The sequence below is a fragment of the Lampris incognitus genome, chromosome 1 (assembly GCF_029633865.1).
Source record: "Lampris incognitus isolate fLamInc1 chromosome 1, fLamInc1.hap2, whole genome shotgun sequence".
In the NCBI taxonomy this organism is placed as follows: domain Eukaryota; kingdom Metazoa; phylum Chordata; class Actinopteri; order Lampriformes; family Lampridae; genus Lampris; species Lampris incognitus.
Window position 1 is genome coordinate 91,666,421 of NC_079211.1, and position 27,632 is coordinate 91,694,052.

General features: G+C 45.6%; 1 protein-coding gene across 1 annotated transcript in view; it reads left to right on the plus strand.

Annotated features, from left to right (window-relative positions):
• Positions 1-27,632, plus strand: part of adam9 (ADAM metallopeptidase domain 9) — a 328,309-nt gene that overhangs the window by 17,747 nt on the left and 282,930 nt on the right. Inside the window, exons 3-4 of the mRNA XM_056273741.1 lie at positions 3,966-4,024; positions 4,525-4,603. Of these exons, the coding sequence (XP_056129716.1) occupies positions 3,966-4,024; positions 4,525-4,603 (138 nt within the window). The remainder of the gene's footprint in view (positions 1-3,965; positions 4,025-4,524; positions 4,604-27,632) is intronic.

Below are 27,632 nucleotides of genomic sequence, written 5' to 3' on the forward strand. Positions count from 1 at the left end.
AAGGAAAGGTTGGAGAGGGATCTTGAAGATTGGAGAGAAGCACCAGAGATTAGAGGACTAAAGATCAGCAAAACAAAGACTGAGTATCTGTGTATAAATGAGCAAGTAGAAAGTCAGGGATTGACCTTAGGAGGAGAAGATGTCCCAGAAGTAAACAAAATCAGGTACTTAGGATCAACAATACAGACAGAAGGTGGTGGTAAGAAGGAAATCAAGAAAAGGACACAATCTGGGTGGAATTCGTGGAGAAAGGTAACTGGAGTTCTTTGTGACAAAAGAATGCCATTGAGGGTAAAGGACAAGGTATACAAATCAATGGTTGGGCCTGCCATGCTCTATGGTATGGCAGCAGTGACAACACCAGAGAGGCTAGAATCTACATTACAGGTAGCAGAGATGAACATGCAGTGTTGGTCCTTTGGAGTGACTAGAAAAGACTGGAAGAGAAGTGAAGAAGTGAGAGCTACGTTCAAGATCAGAGGAATGGATGAGAAGTTGAGAGAGACAAGATTTAGATGGTTTGGACATGTACGGAGAGGAGGCATAGACTATATAGGAAAGAAGAGCTGGAAATACCTGGCAAAAGAAAGAGTGGAAGAGCAAGGAAAAGATGGAGACCAGATAGAGGAAAACATCAGGAGGGCTGGACTGTGGGAGAGGGATGCGTCAGACAGAAAGCTATGGAGGGCAAACATCTGTTGTGGCGACCCCTGAGAAGCGGGGAACAAGCCAAAAGAAGAGGATCCTTTGCTCAGAGTTGTCGAACGTATGTGTGGATTTTGTTTGTGTCCCTGGACAGGTCATAGGTCTTCATTTTTTCCTTTTCATTTAGTTCATCGGTGTTTGTGTTAACATTTGTTTTGTTTGATGGCTGGTTTAAGAGAAAATTAAATGTGCCCTGTGTGCATGTGAACCTGAATAGTTGAGGTGAAGTGTTAGAAAGTCAACGTTAGTCAGAAATGGTCATCAGACAGCAGTGATATCATCTGAAGAAACCAAGACAAGACATATTTGAACACATTTCCCCTCAGTAAACCTTCTGGCGTTAGGATTCAGATCGAGGCAGATTCCCTGTGATGGGCCCAGGCCAGTCTGAACCCCAGTGCGTTAGAGGGCAGACTCAGGCCAGTGTTGTCTGCTTGGTAATGTAGTTTCCTGCTGACTTCCTGGCAGGATGAGCCTCATCTACAGCCAGACTTCGCACCGCATACACCGTGTGTGTGTGTGTGTGTGTGTGTGTGTGTGTGTGTGTGTGTGTGTGTGTGTGTGTGTGTGTGTGTGTGTGTGTGTGTGTGTGTGTGTGTGTGTGTGTGTTATTTTTACCAATGCCACTGGCCACTGCCATCAATGAGGGGGCGTACAGAGGAGATGACCTTGTCTTTTCTACAGTTTGCCTCCTTACTGTAAAGTTGGGAAGACTTGTGTATCCATCAGTGGATATAAAAAGTCTACACATCCCTGTTGAAATGGTGGGTTTTTGTGATGTAAAAAAATCAAACCAAGATGAATCATGTCACAACTTTTTCCACCTGTAATGCGAAATTGCAACCTATAAAATTCAAGTGAAAACAAACTGAAACGTTTTAGGGGGGAAAAGGTAAAATACTTACAATAACCTGGTTGCCTACCAACACGGGGATCGTCGGTTCAAATCCTCGTGTTGCCTCCGGCTTGGTCGGGTGTCCCTACAAGCACAATTGGCCGTGTCTGCGGGTGGGAAGCCGGATGTGGGTATGTGTCCTGGTCGCTGCACTAGCGCCTCCTCTGGTCGGTTGGGGCGCCTGTTCGGAGGGGGGGGGCTGGGGGCAATAGCGTGATCCTCCCACGCGCTACGTCCCCCTGGTGAAACTCCTCACTGTCAGGTGAAAAGAAGCGGCTGGCGACTCCTCATGTATCGGAGGAGGCATGTGGTAGTCTGCAGCCTTCCCCGGATCAGCAGAGGGGGTGGAGCAGCGACTGGGACGGCTCGGAAGAGTGGGGTAATTGGCCAGATAAAATTGGGGAGAAAAAGCTGGCGGCCTGTCCAGGGTGTCTCCCCGCCTGCCGCCCAGTGACTGCTGGGATAGGCTCCAGCATCCCTGCGACCCTCAGAGCAGGATAAGCGGTTCAGGTAATAGTTGGATAGATGGAACCTGGTTGCATAGTGTGCACACACACCCCTAAACTAATAATTTGTGTAAGCACCTTTTGGTTGTATCACAGTACTCAGTTTTTTTGGGGGGGTAAAAGTATGAGCTTGGCACATCGTGACTTGGCAATATTTTCCCACTCTTCCTTACAAAAACGTTGTAGAGCCGTCAAATTGCGAGGGCATTTCCTGTGCACAATTCTGAATTATCAAAGACCCTTTTGCAACCAGGTTATATTATTATTATTTTTATTATATTATTATTGTATTGTATTTTTCTTTTTTCGCTTAAAATGTTTGTTTTTCATTTTATTTTTATCTCACAGTGGTTGCATAATCCCTCAGACATGCAGTCATTTGTTTCGATATGTAATGGTGTCACCGTGTCTCATCTAATAATATTATAATAATAATACTCTATAATTCATTTTCCCATCGACAGAAAACTGAATGGATCCAGATGTGAGATCATTCATTTAAAGGTCCATTAATCATACTTCTGCTGTTTCTGTGCTGTGTGGTGCCTCTGTTTCTCTACAGTTTCTATTATTTCTCGACAGTTTCTACTGTTTCTCTACAGTTTCTATTGTTTCTCGACAGTTTCTACTGTTTCTCTATAGTTTCTATTGTTTCTCTACAGTTTCTACTGTTTCTCTACAGTTTCGACTGTTTCTCGACAGTTCCTGCCGTTTCTCGACAGTTTCTACCGTTGCTCTACAGTTTCTATTGTTTTTCTACGGTTTCTCTACAGTTTCTACTGTTTCTCTACAGTTTCTATTGTTTTTCTATGGTTTCTCTACAGTTTCTACTGTTTCTCTAAAGTTTCTATTGTTTATCTACAGTTTCTACTGTTTTTCTAGTTTCTACTTTTTCTCGACAGTTCCTACTGTTTCTCTACAGTTCTAGTTCTCTGCTGTTTCTGTTGTTTCTCTGCAGTTTCTACTGTTTCTGTACTGTCTATTTTTTATCTACAATTTCTACTGTTTCTCTACGGTTTCTATTGTTTCTCTACAGTTTCTACTGCTTCTCTGCGGTTTCTATTGTTTCCCTACAGTTTCTATTGTTTCTCTAGTGTCTACAGTTTCTCCATAGTTTCTATTGTTTCTCTACAGTTTCTACAGTTTTTCTTCAGTTTCTACCGTTTCTCTACAGTTTCTATTGTTTCTTTGCAGTTTCTACTGTTTCTCCACATTTTTTACAGTGTGTCTTCAGTAGAAACTTTTTACTGTTTCTCTACAGTTTCTATTGTTTCTCGACAGTTTCTACTGTTTCTCTATAGTTTCTATTGTTTCTCGACAGTTTCTACTGTTTCTCTACAGTTTCGACTGTTTCTCGACAGTTCCTGCCGTTTCTCGACAGTTTCTACCGTTGCTCTACAGTTTCTATTGTTTTTCTACGGTTTCTCTACAGTTTCTACTGTTTCTCTATAGTTTCTACTGTTTCTCGACAGTTCCTGCTGTTTCTCGACAATTCTAGTTCTCTGCAGTTTCTATTGTTTCTCTACAGTTTCTCTGCAGTTTCTACTGTTTCTGTACTGTGTCTATTTTTTATCTACAGTTTCTCTACGGTTTCCATTGTTTCTTTACAGTTTCTACTGTTTCTCTACGGTTTCTATTGTTTCCCTACAGTTTCTATTGTTTCTCTAGTGTCTACAGTTTCTCTACAGTTTCTATTGTTTCTCTACAGTTTCTACTGTTTCTCTACGGTTTCTACTGTTTCTCTATAGATGGACGACTGAAAGCTTGTGTTCACACACACTACACATCTCTCTGGGGCAACAAAACCTAAGCCTTAATCCCCTTTCTCTCTCTTTCTCTTATTCTGTCTGTTTCTGTAGGTGTCTTATTCAATCAGTGTGGATGAGAAGGAGCACATCGTCCATCTAGAGAAGAACGAGTAAGTCACTCTGTTTAATTTACTGACTGTATGCAGTAATATGTATAGTAAGCTGTCTATATGTAGTAATATGTATAGTAAACTGCCTATATGTAGAGTTCAGTATACGGAGTATGTACTGTGGTACTATGTTAGTCTGTTAGAGGTACTGTTGTCTGTGTACCATTTGTATCAGTATGTACTGTTGTACTATGTTAGTACTGTTAGAGGTACTGTTGTCTGTGTACCGTGTGTATCAGTATGTACTGTGGTACTATGTTTGTACTATCTATCTCACTGTTCATACACCAACCAGGACATGACCTGCTGTGCCCTCCATGTTTGTAAGAGATAACAATTAAAAGAGATATTTGTAGTTCATACTCAGGTACAAGGTACAGCCAAATACCACAGACAGAACTGGATCCTTATAATCCCAGGACCAAATAACTGTTTGACCAATCAGATTTTTTGTCTGGAAATAGCTGTTGTGTAATTGATTGTTCAACTGCTGTCTGAAGGATTCTGCTGGCTGAAGATTTCACTGTGTCCACCTACAATGAGGATGGATCACTGGTCACTACCAGACCACCTGTACAGGTAACACACTCTCTCTCGCTCTTTCTGTCTGTCTCTCTCTCCCTCACACACACACACTCACACACACACACACACACATTCATATACTTCACACAAACACATGCATACAAAACTTTCACACCCCTCACCCTCTCCAGCCACAATACACAACCACCTGCACTCCCTGCCAGCCACTCTCTCCTCCTCACCGAAACTCCACCTGCACTCAGGCTCTGTGTTGAGGACAGGCACCAGCTCTTCCAGAGAGAGAAGACCGGGAAGGCAACGGGCCCGGATGGTGTCCCCCTCCTGTCTTAAAGTCTGTGCTGACCAGCTGGCCCCATTTTCACACTGATCTTCAACAGATCACTGGAGCTGTGTGAAGTCCTTCCTGCTTCAAAAGCTCCACTATCGTCCCGGTCCTCAAGAAACCCTGTATCACAGGATTAAATGACTACAGGTCCATTGCCGTAACATCTGTGGTCATGAAATCCTTCGAGAGACTGGTGTTGGCCCACCTGAAAGAAGTCACAGGCGCCCTGCTCGGCCCCCTGCCGTTTGCCGACCGAGCAAACAGATCAGTGGATGATGCAGTCAACATGGGATTGCACTACATCTTCCAACACCTCGACTCCCCAGGGACATATGCAAGGGTCCTGTTTGTGAACTTCAGCTCAGCGTTCAATACCATCGTCCCAGATATCCTCCACTCCAAACTCACCCAGCTCACTGTACCAGCCCCCATGTGCACGAATGACTGCACCTCAGGTGACCCATCAGGTAAACTCCTGAAGTTTGCAGACGACACAACCCTCATTGGCCTTATCTGGGATGGTGATGAGTCTGCATACAGACAGGGGGTTGATCAGCTTGCCCTCTGATGCAGCCATAACAACCTGGAGCTGAATACGCTCAAAACAGTGGCGATGACAGTGGACTTCAGGAGGAGTCCCCCAACACTGCCCCCCCCCGCCACCATGTTCAACAGCACAGTGTCTACAGTGAAAACCTACAGATTTCTGGGTTCCACAATCTCCCTGGTGGGCATCCAACATAGACACAACCATCAAAAAGGCCCAGCAGAGGATGTACTTTCTCCACCAGCTCAGGAAGTTCAACCTGCCTCAGGAACTGCTGATTCAGTTCTACACTACAATAATCCAGTTTGTCCTCTGCACACCCATCACTGTCTGGTTTGGTTCGGCCACCAAACAGGACAGGGACAGACCACAACGGACAGTTGGGTCTGCAGAGAAAATCATTGGTGCCAACCTGCTCTTCATTCAGGACTTATACACCTCCAGAGTCAGGAAATGGGGCAGGCACCATCACTGCAGACCCATCACACCCTGGTCACCACCTGTTCCAACTCCTCCCCTCTGGCAGGCGCTACAGAGCACTGTACCCCAAAACAACCAGATATAAAAACAGCTTCTTTCCGCGGGCTGTCATTCAAATGAACATGTAACACTGTCTAGTACAGTACAGTATATCCAACCATGTTATATATACTGTACTGCACATTTGGGTATACTGGTACACTGTCATGTCCATCTATCTCAGGCATGCATGTAAGTAAGCTGCTAACATGTATTTCAGCATCTCTGATATATTCTCTGCACCACTGCACCTTATCACCTCTTATTTCACCTGTTTAAGTCAGTCCTTGTGTATATATGTGAAGATTGTGTTGTAGTGAATGATTGAAAGAATTATTTATTTCAAACATGTAATAAGCAGTATGTAACGTACCCATAATCCACTGCCAGTAATGTGAAGAGATCAACAAATCCACACATCAACTCAGTGAACACATCTCTGTATGCATCAGATTATTTGTACATGTTGGAAAAGCAGTAGGAGGAAGTACACATTTATTTATTCCTACCCCTTCTCACCTACTCTTAAGTTAATTCAGCTACTCTACTTTACAAACTCACTTCTCACTGTACTCTGTAGTTCACACTCAGTACAAGTTGAGCTGCACAATACAAACTCACCCACTGTGAACAATAAAAGAAAAACACATGCTAATGTCATGTAGCAAGAATAATCACATCTCAGTGCTACGCACAACCCAGATATCCACTCACTGCCATAGAAAGAAAAATGAAATGTAATAAATGTTGGCGATAAAACTTACCAGTTAACACAACTCTTCATCGTCCATATATCTCTTGATAATCAGCACTTTGTACTTCTTCTTCAACTGTGTAGTGTTCGTAGTTTGCGTTCCATGCTCACACTGTTCCACTATTTTACCCCTCAGACTGAGATGCCCATGCCCTTCACAGTTGTACCAACACAATTTCTTGAAGTTTAGTGTCCCTCTCAGATTATATTCCCCTTCTCTGTCTGACAGTATTGTTGTGCATTACTGGGTAGTAGCGTGTTTCTCGCTTTGAACATTCGTGCTGTGTTAAATTCTACTAAATCCCTGAACTGCAAGACACTTGACTTTAAAACAGCTTGTTGGTGTGTTCACGATACCCTGCATTATTAACTGTCCTTATGGCTCTTTTTTGTAGTTTACATAATGGTTGTAGGCGTTACCATACCTCCACACAGTAGATCAGATATGGTAAAATAAATGAACAATACAGAGTGTACAATGATCTATGATCCAGAATGGACTTGCTTTTCCCATGATGCAATGCTCCTTGCCAGCTTTGCTCGCACATTGTAACGCCGGGTGTTTGGACCCAATCGCAGAGAAGAGGCAGTTGGTAAGTCCTAAGTCGCTTTACTGGACTTCGGCAAACACACAATAACCACAAAAAAAAACACATTGCCAAACAGGGCAGGCAAAAATGGAAACAAGAATAAACATAAAATACTAAACACAGGAAACACTCTCTCACACAGAGGAGGTAGACGAGGGTTCAGGAGACACGGGCTTCTGCAGACCGACGCTAAGCTTCTCCAAGACTCGACGACGTATGTCTGCAAAGCACCCGGTCAAATAGTCCCCAGAACAGGTGCACCTAATCACAGGCCAATCAAGGGCAGGTGCCACTCATACTGGCTGACTGCAGGCCGATAGGAAGATGTATCACCTAAACCTAAACTTTGTTTATGTTGCCAGTGACGTGTCACACGTTATGTGAGGTTTCCAGCAGAATGTATTTTCATATCCTCTTTCTAGTTGGACATTGTCTATCACTGCTTTTACTTTGGCGTTTATTTTATAGTTTCCAAACAACATAAACTCTTGTTTTGTCCAGATTTAAGGATAATTTGTTTTTGTCAAACCACTGTTTTAATTTTTCAATTTCTATTGTGGTCACCTTCAAAAACTGCTGTAAATTCTCACCAGAACAAAATATGTTCATGTCATCAGCAAATAGAACACATTTCAATATGTTTGATATCTTGCATATATCGTTTAAGTACAGAATGAACAGTTGTGGACCTAAAACCAAGCTCTGTGGCACACCACAAGTAATATCCATGCATGATGAGTTATGTTCACCTACCTTTACAAACTGCTGCCTGTTACTTAAATAGCTTCTTAGACTATTCTACACCACCCCTCTGATACCACACCTTTCACTTTATCTATTAATCTGTTGTGGTCAGTAGTGTCAGAATCTTTTTTTAGATCTATAAATATTCCTACAGCAAACTTGTTTTGGTCTATGCAGTTATTTCTTCAGTGAGCACCAGAGATGTGGATCTGTGTGGTTGAAACCCGTACTGGCTATCGGTCAGCAGATTGTGCCTCTCAATGAATTTGTCTTGTCTAGCAGCAACTAGTTTTTCTAGTATTTTGGAGAATTATGACAATGAATTCAGTCTGTAGTGTGTAAATTGGTGTCTATGTCCGGTTTTATGTAGGAGTATGACTTTTGCTATTTTCATTTTGCTTGGAACTTTACCAGAGTGAAAGGACATGTTATAGTTGTGGGTTAGTTGTGTAGCAATACATTAGATTACTTTCTTAACTATTGTCATGTCAACATCATTCCAGTCAGTAGATTTTTTTTTGTTCTTGCATTTGTTTACAGTGTCCAGGATGTCCTTCTCTTCTATCACTCTAAGAAAAATTGAACTTGTGTTTCTGTCCCCATAATCACCATCATTCCCCTCTGTGATTGTTTGTGTCATTGATTTTTCCTGCCACACATTTGCAAAGAATCTGTTGAAGCCACGTGACCACGTAAATAACGTAGTGTTATTCTGTTAAGTACACAGAGCGATGTAACCGGAGGAGTCAAATTCCATGTTTGTGAAAAGCTGCATGGCCAATAAACATGATTCTCATTCTGATACAGACTTACAAACACACCTACATCTATATATACTACATATGGCTTTGGGAAGACATGGGGTGAACAGAACAGAGTAGAACAAGGGGGTCAGTGATCCTGGGTCAAGAGTTCCTTTCCTGCCCCACCCCCATCTCCCCTGGGAGCCAATCACCAACAGATCTGCGAGAGCAGGAAGTAGCAGGGTCTTTAATGTGAGCAATCACATTAAGGGAGAAGGGTCTACTTGCAATGTTGCAGTATTACACGACACACTCACATGACACACCCACTTCACTACTACACAACCCCCCCCCCCCCACGACAACATCCCCGACCCCTAACCATCTCAGTCCGCATGCCTAAACCTAACCAAATGGGGGGTGTCGTGTAGATCGTGCTGTGGCTGCCAATTTTAAGAAATCAGATCTTGTGATTTTCCAAGAGTTCAAGTAAAAAAAAAAATGAAGAAAAATAGTCAATGAGCGGGAAGTTGAAGGGGAATGTGGGAGCTGAGTCAGAATCTCAATGGGCATATGAACAAGAAGCGTAACGATGTGCTACGCTAACATTTTAAGAGTTGATAGCTGCAGATAGTCCGACTCAGAATCTTGTTTATTGCCACGTAGTTCAAGAACGTGCAGGTACTTTGTATGTTGGTGTAAGAGGGAACATTTAACAGCAAACAGTAAGGTAAAAGTTGGGAGCTGATGTTCAGCTCCCACTTTAGATCCTGGGTGATGATGGTAACCAGGAAGCAAGAGGATTCCACAGTGTCAACTAGGGAGCCACACAGGGTGATGGAGGCAGATGGAGCTGGGTACTTTCAGAAGTCCACAACCATCTCCACTGTCTTTAGAGCATTAAACTCCAAGTTGTTTTGGTTGCACTAGGACACCAGATGGTCAATCTCCAACCTGTAGGCGGAATCATGCCCCCCAGAGTTGAGCCCAATTAGGGTGGTTTAATCATCAAACTTCAGGAGCTTGACTGACTGGTGACTGGAGGTGCAGCTGTTTGTGTACAGGGAGAAGAGTGGAGGGGAAAGGACACAGCCTTGAGGGGAACCGGTGCTGATGGACTAGGAAACAGAGACGTGTTTCCCCAGCTTTATCTGCTGCTTCCTGTCAGATAGGAAGTCGGTGCAGATGGAGACAGGCATGAGAGCTTGTCCTGCAGCAGATCCGGGATGGTGGTGTTGAAGGCGGAGCTGAAATCCACAAACAGGGTCCTACCATAGGTTCTTGCAGAGTCCAAGAACTATAGGATGAAGTGGAGCACCATGTTTAACTGCATCCACAGACCTGTTGGCTCTCTTAGCTGCAGGAGATCCAGGAGTGGGTTGGTGATGGTTTGAAGGTGGGATAGTACAAGGTGCTCAAAAGACTTCATTACCAAAGAGGTCAGGGTGACAGGTTTGTAGTGATTGAGTCCTGTGGTCCTTGGTTTTTTTCCCCCCCCTTATTCTCCCCAATTGTATCCGGCCAATTACCCCACTCTTCCGAGCCGTCCCGGTTGCTGCTGCACCCCCTCTGCCAATCTGGGGAGGGCTGCAGACTACCACATGCCTCCTCCCATACATGTGGAGCCGCTTACCCCGGTCCAATTCCCCAACCACACAATGGCTAAAATCTGGTGTCCGAACACCCAACATGCCATGGACCTGATGTCGGAGGAGCGGCTGGGATCCCCAAGCCACATTATCAACCATACTGGCTCCAATGACTTAAGGAGACTGCAAGAGAGAGTGTCAGAGTCACTCAGCGGAGTGACGGAGAAAGCCTCCACCACATTCCCCAACAGCAGAGTGGTCATATCAACCCTGCTACCAAGGAAAGACTTCCGCCCTTATACCATCCACAGGATTAACAGCAATGTGTCCAGAGACTGTGTCCTGAGGCCCAACGTCCACCTGGCCCATCACCCAACTCTTGATGTCAACAGTCTCTTCGATGATGTCCGTCTACTTAAAAACACAGTCCCCATTTTTGCCCAGACACTGAAAGACGTCGCTCTCAACAGAGACCAATCTATACCCCCCAGAAGGAGCAGATTGGCCCACAGCCCCTGTAGACTAACAAGGCACCCCACTGGACCAGCATCCAGGCAACCCCCATGGAGACCAGATCATTTTCATCTTCCTCCACATCACGCCCCACTAAAACCCCACCAGGGCAGCTATAATCCCCCTCAAGCCAGACCAAAGCCACTCCTGCCCCCAAGGGCCCCACCCCAACCCCAGCAACAGGAGCTACACCCTGGCCCACTGAGCTATGCCCAGGCAGTGAGAAGAGCAGCTGACCCACCCCCCACCACTAGCCTTTTCCCTAAACCACCCAAATACCCCCACACAACGAGCTGAGAGATATTCAACAGATGCCCAGCCTGCTCTGCTCTCATTTGATAGGTCAAGTACCACAGTAGACAACTAGACAACCCACAGAATTTTTTTTTTACATTTAGGGGTTTATCTCCTTTTCTCTAACACTGAGTGTAACTGTCACTTTGAGTTTCAAACTAAAATGAAAACTAAATCATTTGTTGTTTCACGTTGGAACATCCAGAGTCTGAGGTCCTCAGCTTTTGGCCTTAAACGCAGAACTCCAGACTTTACCAGAGAGTTAGGAGATGCAGATGTGTTTATTTTACAGGAGAATGGATTGGGGAGACATATCCACTGGTTGTCCCTTAGGCTACAGAGAGATAGTGTTCCCATCTACCAAACTGAAAGGAGTGACCCAGGGCAGAGACTCAGGAGGAATGCTCATTTGGTACAAAGCAAATCTTGTACACTCAATAGAATTAATCAAGAAAAGGCGAATTTTCAATTTGGCTCAAAATAAAAAGAGAGGTTGTCTCCACAGATAAAGACATATTCATGTGTGTGACATATATCCCCCCCCCAACAGAATCTCCTTATTATAATGAAAATAGTTTCTCTATTCTTGAAGACGAGATCAGTCACTACCAGGCACAGGGAAGTGTACTGATCTGTGGAGACCTTAATGCCAGGACAGGTTTAGAATCACTCTATCAACCCACAGGGAGACAAACATATACCTGGCCAATTCAGCATCCCCCTCCCCTCATATCCCCACAGGAACTACTCTGTCAAAACTGTCAACCAGAGCGGGCACCAACTACGGCAGCTATGTCGAACACTGGATCTGTACATCGTCAATGGTCGGCTTCGAGGGGACTCTTTTGGTCATTACACACACAGCTCTTTTCTTGGCAATAGCACAGTAGATTACAATATCACAGACATAGACCCCTTCTGTCTAAGAGCATTCACAGTCAGCCCCCAAACACCCTTATCTGATCATAGTAAAATTACTCTATACATTAGAAAGATAGTCACAGACCCTCATGCAGCAGAACCAAGTAAACTGAACTATACAAAACAACCTTATAGATGGACCAACAATAGCAAGGATGACTACCAGAAAGCAATCAGACATCAAACAATTCACCCCCAGTTAGACAATTTTCTTTCCACCTCATATCCCCACAACAATGATGGCCTGAATCAGGCTGTACAAGATATTAACAACATGTTTGACAATGTGGCAGACTTATCCAATCTGAAAAAGCTTATCTCAGATCAAAAAGTCAGCCAATGAAAAGTGGTATGACGCAGACTGTAGGCATCTGAGGAAAACACTCAGAACTTTATTAAAGCAAAAACACAGGCAACCTGACAACCCTGAGCTGTTACAGCTCGCCCACCCCGCACCGTGGCCCGCCCACCCCGCGCCGGCAGCCAATCAGCTCGTCAGGGCCGGGCTTAGCCGTCAGGGCTGAGCTTAAGTTTGGTGGCCTCCCACGCGCCCGTTGTCAGTTCGTGTTCTAACCTCCTTGCAGTAGCGGCTACTCTCTCCTCACGGTCCTTTTCTCTCCGAACTCACCCCAGCCCTTGGTTTATGTTTTCCCTTGCAAAGTTTCCCCGTGGAAGTATCCTGTCGTGTTCCCGTTTTGGATTACCTGCGAGTTTTTCCCCGTGGACTTAACGTTTTTCTTGTCGCTCATTGCCTTCCTGTGTTTGACTATTTGTACGCGTAAGGAATAAAGTACGCCAGTTTTTGGCTAACCCAATCTCTGTCTGGTGTCGTGCGCTTGGGGTCTTCCACAAACCATAACATGAGCTCCGCTATCAATACTGGAAAACACTGAAATTATAAAGAAGAACACTCAGAACTAACAGGGAACCGTATGCACAGCAACAACTTAACGCAATTGAAGGGTCCATTGACTCAAATCATTTCTGGAAAAAATGGCACTCTTTCAGCAAACCACGTGAGGAAGAATTGGTTATTCAAAATGGTGAAATATGGAAAAAACACTTTGAAAACCTGTATAGTGCTATTACACCGAATTCGGCCCAAAATTATCTCATCAACAAGCTACAAACCCTAGAATCAACCATTAAAGACAATCAAAATCCTTTAGACTACCAAATTACCGAAGAAGAGCTACAGGCTAAGATCCAGGCCCTACAACCAAGGAAGGCCAGTGGTCCTGATGGTGTTTTAAATGAAATGCTGAAACTTAGTAACCATAAGTTCAACATTGCCATATTATAATCATTCAACCTCGTTCTGAGCACTGGACATTTCCCTGACATCTGGAGCGAGGGAATTGTCACACCAATCTTTAAAAATGGAAATAAATTTGACCCAAACAATTACCGAGGCATTTGTGTCAGTAGCAAGCTGGGGAAGTTATTCTGCAGCATCCTAAACAGCCGACTGCAAGACTTCCTCAGTGAACATAATGTCCTGAGCAGAAGTCAGATCGGTTTTACATCACAACATCGAACTACAGACCAACATTGAACTACAGACCTCCACACCCTCATTAATAAATATGTCCACCAAAACAAGAACAAAATTTTCTCTTGCTTTGTAGATTTCAAAAAAGCATTTAACTCAATTTGGCACAACGGTCTGTCCGTGAAATTAATTGAAAAAGGTGTAGGGGGGGATATATGGTATAATTAAAACAATGTATGCAAATAATAAATATGCTGTGAAAATTGCCAATATGGAAACAGATTTTTCCCCCAAAGTAGGGGTGTGAAGCAGGGCTGCAGTCTCAGCCCCACCCCGTTTAACATTTATATTGATGAACTGGCAAAATCTCTAGAACAATCAGATATCCCTGGTCTCACCCTCTCTGACACAGAATGAAATGTACAAATTCAGTGATCACAGCTTGGCCATAGAGACTGGCCGACAAAGGCAGACCTGCTGCCTAGAGAAGACAGGTTGTCAGCTCTGTCCAGAGACAGGTGGAGACACAGCAGCACTTCCTGCTACAATGCAGCACATATGAAGACCTAAGAACAAAATTCCTCACGAAAATTAAATGTAAATTCCAAGACTTGGACCAGACTAAAATCCAGATGTTGACACATTGTGTGAGCAGACTAAAATGCAACATGTACTTGGGGAAACAGTGTCAGCGCCATAGATGCAGCGAGATATGTCAGGTCATGTCACAGCCTAAGAGACAAGCAGCACAACACATGACAGCTGTAGTCTCCTCACAACCCATGCTCCACCTTCTGATCTACTTCTGTTTCTCTATTGTTATGGCTGTTTTATTGTTTCTTTATTGATCGTTACAATGTTGTGTTGATGTTCATTATTAGTGTTATTGTTTACCGTTCAAACTGTATTTTTGATGCTTTGGCAACATTGTTGTAAAACTTTCCTGCCAATAAAGCCCTTTGAATTGAATTGAATTGAATTGAATTGAATTGAGAGCGAGCGAGCGAGCGAGCGAGAGAGAGAGAGAGAGAGAGAGAGAGAGAGAGAGAGAGAGAGACAGTCAGTGGGACAGCACTTCTGGGAAGCAGACAGAGAGAGGTCTGGGAAAGTGTGGCCTGCCCACACACTCACAGTACATCCATAACAGGAAGTGCTTTATAAGCTCCTGTGGGAGTGATAAAGGAAGAGTGTGTGTATCCGGTCATATGTTTCTGTGTGAAAACTCTCTCTCTCTCTCTCTCTCTCTCTCTCTCTCTCTCTCTCTCTCTCTCTCTCTCTCTCTCTCTCTCTCTCTCCGTTTCTCTCTCGCTCTCTGTATCTCTTTCTCTCTCCCTGTCTCCCTCTCTCTGTGAGCTGGTTTTCTCTGCAGAGCTCGGATAAAAGGGGTCTTACCTGTTTTTTATGTTGTGAGTTGTTGTTGAATGATTGTTTTTGGGATTGTTAAAAGATGCATGTTGAGTGTTTGTAGTTTGACAAATATTGTTTATAGTGTAACTTGCATGGATAAGTAGACATATTGGCCCTTGATTAATGGGTCGGACCCTTTAGTCGACTGGTTAACGTTGTCGCTTGCGAAATGGGAGACACGGGTTCGTGTCCGGGCAGGGGCGGTTCCCGAGCTTCCCCGAGATTCGCTACAATATGTTTAGAAAGATTTCAAGTCTGTTTTTTGATCGTTTTTTTCTGTTAAATAGTCTTGTTGTTTTAAAATTCAAAAACATTTATCTCTCTCTCTGTCTCCCTCTCTCTCTCTGTGTCTCCCCCTCTCTCTCTGTGTCTCCCTCTCTCTATGTCGCCCCCTCTCTCTCTCTGTCTCCCTCTCTCTCTCTATGTCGCCCCCTCTCTCTCTGTCTCAGTTCAAATTCAAATTCAAATGGCTTTATTGGCATGACGCAACACTGTACATATTGCTAAAGCATGGGTTTAAACATTGAAAAAGCTCAACAATAATTGGAAAACACTATTGAAAACAAACACAACAAAAGACACAAGGCAAAAGAACACAGTCATCGAATATGGCAGCAGCAACGTGTGTCAGCTGACTGTCACTCACTTTATGGCAGGCAGCAACATAGACTGCTGCAACCTTACACTCACTGTGCCTCACTTTATGGCAGGCAGCAACATAGACTGCTGCAACCTTACACTCACTGTGCCTCACTTTATGGCAGGCAGCAGAATAGACTGCTGCTAACTTACGCTCACTGTGCCTCACTTTATGGAAGGCAGCAACATAGACTGCTGCTAACCTACAGCACTTTGGGTCTTCCTCGAGTAGGACTGGTAGTTTTTCTTCATCTGGTAGAATTTAGGTAGAACCTCCTGAGATCTGGATCTTTTTTGGAATATCATTATTTTGGCCTTTTGGGGGTTTACTGTCGGGGTCCAGTCTGACAGTAATGTTCTAGCAGATCCAGGCTCTGCTGTAGGCCATCTGCTGTGGGGGACAGCAGAACCAGGTTATCTGCAAAGAGAAGGCTTTTCACCTCCTGATGGTGGAGATTTACCCCAGGGACAGAGGACTTTTCTAGTATGGTAGCCAGTTCATTGATGTAGATATCGAAGAGTGCAGGACTGAGGGTACAGCCTTGATGGACACCTCGCCCTTGGGTAAAGAATTCTGTTCTTTTTTTGCCAATTTGTACACTGCACGTATTGCCAGAATACATTGATTTAATAATATCATGTGTTTTACCCCTACACCACTCTCCATAACTTTGTAGAACAGTCCTGCATGCCAAATAGAATCAAACACTTTTTGGAAGTCAATAAAACAGGCATAGATTTTTGTTTTATTTTGTGTTATATGTTTATCAATTAGGGTATGTAGGGTGTAAATATGATCAGTTGTGTGGTGTTTTGATGTAAATCCAGTTTGGCTTTTGCTCAGGACACTGTGCTTGGTAAGGAAGTTCAGATGTCTGGCATTCACAATACTACAGAAAACCTTCACCAGATCACTGTTCACACAGATGCCTCGGTAATTATTAGGCTCAAATTTGTCTCCGCTTTTATAGATTGGGGTTATAAGTCCATGATTCCAGATGTCAGGAAAATAGCCTACACTCAGAGCCAAATTGAATAGTTTTAATATAGCCAATTGGAATTTCTTGTTCATATTTTTTAGCATTTTGTTCAAGATGCCATCAGGTCCACAAACTTTTTTTAGATGTGAGGGCCTGCGGGTTCTTAAGGAGATCCTGCTCAGTAATTGTGGCGTCTAATGGATTCCGATTGTCTTTTATAGCTAGCTCCAGTTTAGTCAACTTCTCATGAGTTTGGGATTGCTCTGTGCTTACATCCACTTGAACAGTGTGGTATACTGTTTTAAAATGAGTTGTCCATTTATCACTGCTTTGTGTAGCTAATTCCTGGTTTTGGGGTTTGTTTAAGTGTTTCCAATGTTGCCAGAAGTTGTTTGTGTTGATTGCCTCCTCAATGAATGTCAGTTGCTGTTTATTGTATTGTTGTTTTTTGAGTCTGAGTGGATGTTTGTAGAGTTTTGGGAAGAAAGTGTACATCAGCCTTATAGGGATTTCTGTGTTTTTGGTTTGATAGCATTCTAAGTTTTTTTTCCTAATAATTTTACAATCATTATCAAACCAGTTGTTATTTGTTGCAGTTTTTGGTTTGTTCGTGGTCAATTTCAGTTGTGCCTCCTTTGCTGTTTGCCTGAATATATTGTTAATATTGTTTACTGCTAGATTGGGGCTTTTTTTTCTGTAGGAGTATGTAAAATCCAGAAAGTTATCTGAAAGTGTTTGGATTTTGGGGGTATCAGTTGCTTTCTGGTATTTTTTTGCACTGTTTTTATCCCATCTGTATGAATTTGTGATATTTTACAGCTTACTGGGTTGTGTGGGTGCCATTTTAATGTCTGATCTTGTAATAAACAGGGTAATTTGGCTGTGGTCAGACAGAGGGATCAGTGGTTTGACAGTGAATGAGCTGAAAGAGGTCTGTGATTATATAACCTACAGTACTGTGGCCAAGAGGTGAACAGTAGGTGATTCTACCCAGGCTGCCTCCCTGTATCCTACTGTTGACAATGTACAGACTGAGGCCCTGACAGAGCTGCAGGAGGTCTCTTCTGCTCTTGTTGATGACCTGCTCACTATTGTTCCTGTGGGGAAGAGTGAAAGTGTGAGAGATACTTTCATTGGAGATGTAAATGTCCCCTTGTGGATCTGGGAGGTCAGTAAGTGTCCCTCTGCATGCGTTTGTGTCCCCACATATGAGCACATTTTCCTGGGCCTGGAAATGGCATATCTCTGTCTCAAGGGTGGGGAAGATGTCCTCTGAAAAGTAGGGGGATTTGGGGGGGGGGGTATACAAACCCCAATTCCAATGAAGTTGGGACGTTGTGTAAAACGTGAATAAAAACAGAATACAATGATTTGCAAATCCTTTCCCACCTATAGTCAATTGAATACACTTGAGACAAGATATTTAATGTTCAAACTGATAAACTTTATTGTTTTTTTGCAAATATTCACTCATATTGAATGTGATGCCTGCAACACGTTCCAAAGCAGCTGGGACAGGAGCATGTTCACCACTGTGTTACACCACCTTTCCTTTTAACAACACTCAATAAGCGTTTGGGAACTGAGGTCACTACTTGTTGAAGCTTGGTAGGTGGAATTCTTTCCCATTCTTGCTTGATGGACGACTGCAGCTGCTCAACAGTTCGGGGTCTCCGTTGTCGTATTTTGCGCTTCATAATGCGCCACATATGTTCAGTGGGGGACAGGTCTGGACTGCAGGCAGGCCAGTCTAGTACCCGCACTCTTTTACTACGAAGCCCCACTGTTGTAACACGTGCAGAATGTGGCTTGGCATTGTCTTACTGAAATAAGCAGGGACGTCCCTGAAAAAGACGTCGCTTGGATGGCAGCATATGTTGCTCCAAAACCTGTATGTACCTTTCAGCATTAATGGTGCCTTCACAGATGTGCAAGTTACCCATGATGCCATGGGCACTAACACACCCCATACCATCACAGATGCTAGCTTTTGAACTTTGTGCTGAGAACAATCTGGATGGTCCTTTTCCTCTTTAGCCCGGAGGACACGACGTCCATTATTTCCAAAAACAATGTGAACTGTGGACTCGTCAGACCACAGCACACTTTTCCACTTTGCGTCAGTCCATCTCAGATGAACTCGGGCCCAGAGAAGCCGGCGGCGTTTCTGGGTGGTGTTGATATATGGCTTTGGCTTTGCATGGTAGAGTTTTAACTTGCACTTGTAGATGTAGCGACGAACTGCGTTAACTGACGATGGTTTTCCGAAGTGTTCCTGAGCCCACATGGTAATATCCTTTACACAATGATGTCGGCTTTTAATGCAGGGCCGCCTGAGGGGTCGAAGGTCACGGGCATTCAATGTCGGTTTTGGGCCTTGCCGCTTTCGTGCAGAGATTTCTCCGGATTCTCTGACTCTTGTGATGATATTATGGACTGGAGATGAAGAAATCCCTAAATTCCTTGCAGTTGTACATTGAGAAACGTTGTTCTTAAACTGTTGGACTATTTGCTCACCCAGTTGTTCACCAAGTGGTGAACCTCGCCCCATCCTTGCTTGTGAACAACTGAGCCTTTCGGGGATGCTCCTTTTATACCCAATCAGGACACTCCCCTGTTTCCAGTTAACCTGTTCACCTGTGGAATGTTCCAGACAGGTGTTTTTTGAGCATTCCTCAACTTTCCCAGTCTTTTGTTGCCCCTGTCCCAGCTTCTTTGGAACGTGTTGCAGGCATCAAATTCAAAATGAGTGAATATTTGAAAAAAACAATAAAGTTTATCAGTTTGAACATTAAATATCTTGTCTTTGTAGTGTATTCAGTTGAATATAGGTGGAAAAGGATTTGCAAATCATTGCATTCTGTTTTTATTCACGTTTTACACAACGTCCCAACTTCATTGGAATTGGGGTTTGTACATTCCACAGATAAACAAGTCCTTTTCTGTTAATAGGAGCTGTTCTTTTTGTTTTAACCATATGTAATATTTGCCCATTTTAGGGGCTCAATTTGATTATGTATATCACATTTATACCAGATGATTAATCCTCCAGATTCCCTACCTCTATTGGTGTTGCTGTGTTTCTGAGCTGGTGCTACTATTTCTCTATAACCGTTGGGACAGTGGGTGACCGTGTCAGCTTTACACCATGTCTCCTGTAGAATGAGGATATCTTCAAGGTCTATTTGAGTTCTGGGGAAGGCTGAAGATTTTAGGCCCAGGATATTCCACATGCATACTGATGGGGATTTCATTACAACAGAGAGGTGGCACGCTCTCTCTCGGTCTCGGCGCATGCTGGGAGTTGGTGTGTGAGTGAGTGTTTGGTGAGAGCGACCTGCTGTTAGTAAGTTCGATGTATTTATCCAATTTTTGTCTTCAGGGCTGATGGCGTCAGATTGGTTTTGTTTTGTTTTGTTTTGTTGTTTTGGTCGTGGGCTACGTTTGTCGTAGTTTTTTGTTTGTTTTTTTCCGCACGAGAAAGTTGGTGTCCTCGGAGACACTTTCGCTCTGTATCCGACATGGAGTACGGGTTCAGCCCGATCCATCTGTTCTGATACAGGCGTTCTCCTGGCTGTGGGAGGCCGTGTAGGACACGCCAACCTGTGTTATGCCTCCAAGATGAACAAAGGTGTGGTTGTTTTCCTGAAAGAGGAGCATTTTGTGTCTGAGCTAAATGGATGAATGGCGTCTATCTGCAGGTTTCCCCGCTCGCCGTGCCTTCCCCCCGGGTCATCGTCTCCGGTGTTCCCCCATTCATTTCCAACGCAGGTTTCCCCGCTCGCCGTGCCTTCCCCCCGGGTCATCGTCTCCGGTGTTCCCCCATTCATTTCTAATGAGGCGAACGATGAAGTTAAACATGTTCGGTCCCTCCAGAGACAGGTGCTCATGTTTCTGAATTGTCCATCACAGACGCTGGAGGTTTCCTTCAGAGTGAGGCATCGGGGAGGACATTACATGGTATACGCCAGCACAGGCAGCAATAAATGTTTTGAGTGTGGGGATGTGGCGCACAAGCGGGACGCTTGCCCTCACGGGCCGGCCGAGGGGCGCCCTGAGCCGGGGGCCGGGCTGGCCTAGGAGCGCACTAATACCGGTGCTCAGCTGGCTAGGGAGCCAGCGGATGCCGCTTCTCCGTGTGGGGGCAGCACCCCACCGACTGAGCCCGAGGCAGGGGATTGATACAGCGGGCAGGCAGCTAATCAGGCAGGGAAACAGCGAGTTGATTCGGGCAGTGAGAATGTACTTAATGACAGCTCGGCTGTCCCGAGTGTCACAACAGATTAAAGGAAAGGAGTAGCGAAAAAACCGGTAGCAGGGAAAAGCAGCGGGAAAGGTCCAGCAGCTGGACCTGACCATAGTCAGACTCGTGGTGCAAAGGAGAGAAAGGGTGACTTGTGCATTGTGGAGAGTGTTGCTGGTGAGGATATCATCATAATCATCATCATCATCATCATCATCAGGTCGAGTATCCTCGGATAGCTCTGACCCTCCCACGCCACCCGTCTCTATCCTGCATAGCAGCCGGAAGATCCTCAGATGGACATCCTGTGTCGTCGACAAGTTAATTGATGTAATTTCTTGCAGGCCTTCCCACACGTCTTTCCACGTTTGGATGACCAAAGCAGAGTGTCGCTTGCAAGTTCTTCCTTGCTCCTCCAGCAATGACCAACAAATCGAACCCTTTGTTCTTGGATAGTTTTTGAGATGGTGGGTATGTTGCCATAGAGACACTTATTTGTAGGGTGCTTCTTCCAGGATACGTTTAGTGCAGCACGCAGCATTCTGGTGAAAGTCCCATCAAGTTTGGATTCAAGCCAATTAGTGAGGGTCCAAGAAGATGATCCATAAGTGAGAACGGACTCAACTGTTGCTCGAAAAAGTTCCCGCTTCCGTTTGTCTGATAACGTGGACTTCCAGATGACGTTAAGTCCCTCAGTGGCACCCCAAGCCTTTCCAATTCGAAGCTGCACATTTCTTTCAGTGGATTCGATGTTGCTTCCCAAGTAAATGAATTCCGAGATAGATTTGATGTTATGGCTATCTGATGAGGAGATAATTCCTTCTTGGTTGTAGCTGATGAATTCAGCTTTCCTAGCGCTGATGTGGAGACCTACTTGTTTCGCTGCATTTTCAAGACTGTGCGACAGCAAGGTAGCATGCTCGGTGTTGTCGGCGAGAAGGGCAAGATCAAATGCGTAGTCGACATCAGTTAAGGTTTTTGCCGGATGTCGACTGCTTCTCCTGGGCTTCAGTGTATGGCCAAGCTCCTTGGTTGTATCGATGGACGTTTCTTCGTACATAATCGAGACAGAATACAAAGAAATTGTGCGCTAGCATGTCACCTTGTAACACGCCAGCAATAGTATCAAAAAACTCTGCGTCTCCATCTGGAGAACCAACTTTTGAGCGCCTGTCTTTGTATAACATCATGATGGCTGCGGCAGTTTCTTGTGGAAGGCCGTAAGCCAGCATGATTTTCTCCGTTCTATCACGGTCGATCGAATCAAAGGCCTTTGAAACATCGACAAACGAAATTACAGCTGGTTGATTGTTTGCCTTTACACCCTCGATGATTCACCTCACTGTCAGTATTTGACCAACTGTTGATCTGTTCTTGCAAAATCCATTCTGACTTTTATGAAAAATGTTGTTGATAGATGGCTGTACTCTGTTTAGCAGCATCTTGGTGTATATCTTTGCTGCTATTGCTGTAAGTGTGGTGCCACGGTAGTTTGTAGGTAGGCCGAGGTCGCCTTTCTTCGGAAAAGGAAGAATGCATCCTTCTCTCCATCGGACGATTGTTTGCTGATTATAAACTGCATTACAGACTCAGGAGTATACCATTAAAACGGCCTGTTTGCCATGCTTCTGGTGGGATGCTGTCAAGGCCGGCAGCTTTTCTGTTTGGTAATTTCTAGGTGATCTCTTCTAGTTCATCCATTGTAAAATCACCTTTGTTAATATCGAGTTCATAATGTATGACTTTCTTGTTTTTTGTTTTTGTATAGGTGTGTCTGAGGTGTTGGGTAATTTACCAAGTAGATCTTGAAAGTGTTTTCTCCACTTGTCAAGGCGATCTTGCTGACGTTTTGCCTTTAGTTTGGCCTTGTTACTGGACTTTCTGCCACTAATTTCATTTACTGTTTGCCATGCAACAGGCGATTGTTTGTTAGCTGCAGTCTGTGCTATTTTGTCGATTTTCTCTTGCATGTACCTTTCTTGCTCTTGCTCGTATGTTTTGACGAGTTCTTCTTGCGCTTTCTTAAATTTGTTGATGTTCGATTTTGTTGGTTGTGCATTTCTTTGCTTAGCTGCTTTTGATAGATTTTCGTGTTTCATGTATATTGATGCCGTCTCCCACAGAGCTCGCCCTTTTACCCTGGGATTTAGTGGTAGGCATTCAGATGCAGCTACTTTATTTGCGGTAACAAAGTTGTTGTATGTGATGTTAGGTCTGATTGTCGTTGTTTCTGATTGTAAGGCATTGAACTTATTTCTGAACGTGATGTTGAAGTTATGACTTATGTCCGTGTTGTTTCTTAGAGCTGACCAGTCATATCTTGGGCAGGTTGCTTGTTTTGGTTTGTTGGCATGTACACTGAGGCGGATGTTAGCGCTTACAGTACGATGACCAGAGCTTACCCCAGCAAATGAGTTAAATGCTTGGCAGTTAGTGATGCTATTTATCCATTTTCTATTAACCAAGATGTAATCAAGCTGAGCTTTAATACCATTTGGGCAGGTGTAAGTCCATATTTTTGCTGATTTTTTTTTCTTTTCTGGAACTTTGTGTTTAGGTAGCAGAGGTTATTCTCTTGAATACACTCTGACATATGTTTGCCATTTCTATTTGTTGTGTTATGGTACTGTAGTGGTTATAGGGATACATAATTCCCCTTATTGAGCTAGTAGGAACGTTTGTTTACAGCTGCTGTTTTCTCGGTTCGGGTTTTTGTTGTAGTTGTTGTTATGGTGAAGGAATAAATGGTGCACGTTGTGTAGCCGAAAGAGAAAGTTGTCACGACTCCTGCTTGAGCTCCTCTACACTGGTGACCCCAACGTTTGTCTCTTGGTAGTTATCAGAGACAATCTTTCAGACGAACATGGTTGACGAAATCAACGCGGTTTCTCTCAAATTGCCAGAGTTCTGGGAGTCATCGGCAACGACATGGTTCGCCCAGGCGGAAGCGCAGTTTGCTATCCGCAAAATAACGGATGATGCTACTAAATACTACTATGTGGTATCGGCGCTCGGGTGTTCCACTGCAACTAGAGTGGTGAGTCTCCTTACAAATCCTCCGGCGGCAGACAAATACAAGGGGCTCAAAGACCACCTCTTGAAGATTTTTGAACTTTCCGACGCCGAGAGGGCCCACCGTCTCTTTTCTCTGCAAGGCTTGGGTGACAGCAAGCCATCCGAGCTCATGGACACAATGTTGAATCTGCTGGGACCGGCGCATACACCTGATTTCCTCTTTGACCAACTGTTTCTGCGACAACTGCCTGCTCAGGTGCGGGCCGCTTTGGCTCACACCAGCATTACCGATTGCCGCAAGCTAGCTGAAGAAGCTGACAAGTTCTTCCTGGCCAGCCAACAGCAGCACTGCGCGGCCGCGCTCACCCCTGCCCACCCCCACACGCCACCACCTGGTGACTCCATGGTGATCGCCGCGGCAACCCCCGGTCGGCGACAGGAGCCCGGCCTGTGCTTTTACCATGCAAAGTTCGGGACCAAGGCGAAAAAGGGCACCTCCCCGTGCAATTTGAGCTCGTCGGGAAACGCCAAGGCCGGCGCTCACTAGTGGCCATGGGCGTCGGCGTGGAGGACAACAGGCTACTTTTCCTGCGAGACTCCATCTCGGGGCGGCGTTTCCTATGCGACACTGGGGCGCAGAGGAGTGTCGTACCTGCATCGAGTGTGGACGCCCTGTCGGGCGCTCACGGCCCTCCCATGGAAGCTGCTAACGGCAGCTCTATCCGTACGTACGGCACGAGGCACATTGACATGTGTTTTAACGGACAGCAGTTCAGCTGGGATTTTGTCACCGCCGACGTGGCATTTCCCCTCCTCGGTGCAGATTTCCTTTGTGCTCATGGGCTGCTGGTGGACGTCAGGAATCGACGCCTGATTGACGCCGTCACCTTCGCTTCACACGCGTGTGCACTCAGCGATACAGGCTCCGTCAGGCTGTCCAGCATGCTCTCCAACGAGGACGTGTTTCTCCATCTTCTCTCTGAGTTCCCTGACCTCACCCAGCCCACATTCTCGTCATCTACGACCAAACATGGGGTTGAGCACCACAGCGTCACCACTGGCCCGCCGGTGCACGCCCGAGCTCAGCTCCTCGACCCGACCAAGCTTTCTGTCGCTAAGGCGGAGTTTGAGAACATGGAGTGCGATGGAGCCTCACCCCTAAACCCGCGGTGATCTCCTCCCAGAGCGCTGACGTGAATTGCGGCCTTCTGTCCGAGGAGAGGTCAGATGGGGTGCCAAAGCGGGCGACCCAGGTTCCGATGAACGCTCGGGCAACCTCAGGCGCTGTCGTGGACGAAAGCGGGACGGCCTCTGGCCATTGCGTGGTCCTGTCGACCATGGTGAGCAGGTATGTGAACCCACGGGAGGGGGGTAGGGGGCATTCACATTCACGTGGTCGAACCTCTTCTCGGGTACCGTGAAAGGTATCAGGGGCGCTTTGACATGCCGGAGCACTTTGGAGCGTTGGCACTCCACACAGGTGTCAGCCCAGTCCCTCACATCCTTTTTGAGTCCATGCCAGACAAACTTTGCCGCCACCAACCTCTGTGAAGGCTTTCTGCCAGGGTGAGACAGCCCATGGACTGCATCGAAGACCCGCCACCTCCAAGCAGTCGGAACGACCGGGCGGGGCTGACCCGTAGAGACGTCGCACAGGAGCGTGGCGCCGGCGTCGTCGAAAGCCTCATCCTCCAACTGCAGCCCTGTGTCGGCGGTCCTGCATGCCTGCGCTCCTGGGTCGGCGGCCTGGTCAGCCGCCATCTGGCTGTAGTCGAGTCCCAAATGGGCGGCCCCAGTGATGGCCCTGGAGAGACAGTCGGCGACCTGGTTGGACTTCCCAGCGACATGCCTCACGTCGGTGGTAAACTCTGAGATGTAGGCCAACTGTCGCTGCTGGCAGGCTGACCACGGCTCTGCCACCTTGGCCATCGCGAACACCAGTGGTTTGTGATCGACGGAAGCCGTGAACCGACGGCCCTCCAGTAGGAAACGAAAGTGCCTAACAGCGAGGAAAAGGCCAAGCAGCTCACGATCAAAGGTGCTGTATTTGCGCTCTCTCAGGTTCAACTGCCAGCTGAAGAAGGCAAGCGGCTGCCATGCGCCGCTCACCCACTGCTCGTAAACCGCGCCGACAGCGTAGTCTGAAGCATCCGTCGTGATGGTGATGGGCGCTCCAGACACAGGGTGTGCCAGCATCGCTGCGTCAGCCAGGGCAGCCTTCACATCCTTAAAAGCCTTGTTCCCTCTCTGCAGACCAGTCCATGGCGTGTTTGGGGACTGTGCCCTCAGAGCGTCATATAGGGGTCGGAGGAGATCGGCAGCCCGGGGGATGAACCGGTGGTAGAAGGACACCATGCCAATGAACTCCCGGAGGGACTGGGCCGTGTGTGGGCGTGGAAAGTCTGCGACGGCCTCCACCTTAGTACGAGAATTTGTGGTCTTTTCAGTTCGTCCTAGTTTTGCGGTCATGTCACCTCCAACTATTAGCAAGTTATGTTTGGGGAGTTGTCATACTAGTGAAGATAGTTCATCATAGAAGATGTCAACTTCAGTTTCATCGCATACGTTCGTTGGACTTTAGCAGGATATGACTGTCGTGCAGGGATTACCATTGAATGCGGCGATAACCATTCTAGGCATGGTTTTTTTCTATTGTATTTAATGATGTACACGTCATAGAATTTTAGATCGAATTCATCATGGAAATAGCGATGCTTTTGAATGCATAAAGCATCAATAGTGTAACGTGCATGGATAAGTAGACACGTTGGCGATTGGCTAACGGGTCTGACCCTTTAGTCGAGCGTTTAGCGATGTCTCCTGCGGTGCGGGCGATACGGGTTCGCGTCTCGGCCGCGGCAGTTCCTGTGATTGCCTCCCGAACTCGCTACACTATTGACCTTCTCAGCGGATGCAGTAAGTTCAGAGATCCGTGACAGTGAGTTCAGAGTACGTACATTCAATGTCGAGATAACCGTTGTGCGTTTACACTTGAGTAGATGTTTATTCCGTCCAGTAGATTTTTCGAACACTGCGGCATGGTCCGACCCCGCAGCAGAACGCGCTCCTTGTTCAACCGCGCGACGGGCGATGATTGACGAGGTTGTGTGAGAGTCATATTCGTCTTTCGATAGCTAAACACGTCCATGTTTCGCTACAACTATGGACGTGAGCAGTATCAGATTTGACTGAGTCGGTGACCCTGACCGTTGACCACAAAAGGGTTCTTCCGCTCAGAGTCTTGTGAGTTTCACCGTTGGTCATTGATTGGCTCTTCCGCTGAAATATCACAGCCACTACGCTGCATCCCCGTAGCTTTATTTAACCCATAACTGAGGTAACCTTGACTCATTATCGGGGGGGGGGGGTTACTCCCCCGGGGATTTCTGTTCGGGGTTGCCCCACCCTTAGCCTTTGGCTAAAAAGCCTTATCCTGCAAGGTAGTGGTGTACCGGTTACTTTATAGGGCGCTGGTGATTCGCCCGTAGTCAGAGCCCCGTTAGTGAAAACAGTCTATAGGAAATAGGGTATGACGCTGACTCTGACTGTAACTCTGATACAGACTCACAACTGGAGATCTGTACTCACTAGAGGAAATTAATGGTTTCTTAGATGACACCTTTGGAAAATCTGTCAAAACATCTGAGTGTTTTCCAGATACAAGAACATTTATTGAAAGCGTGTCGACTTTTCAGAAAGTAGTTGGTTTTGATTTGTTGGATGAAAAAAAGAAAAACGTTTCCAATT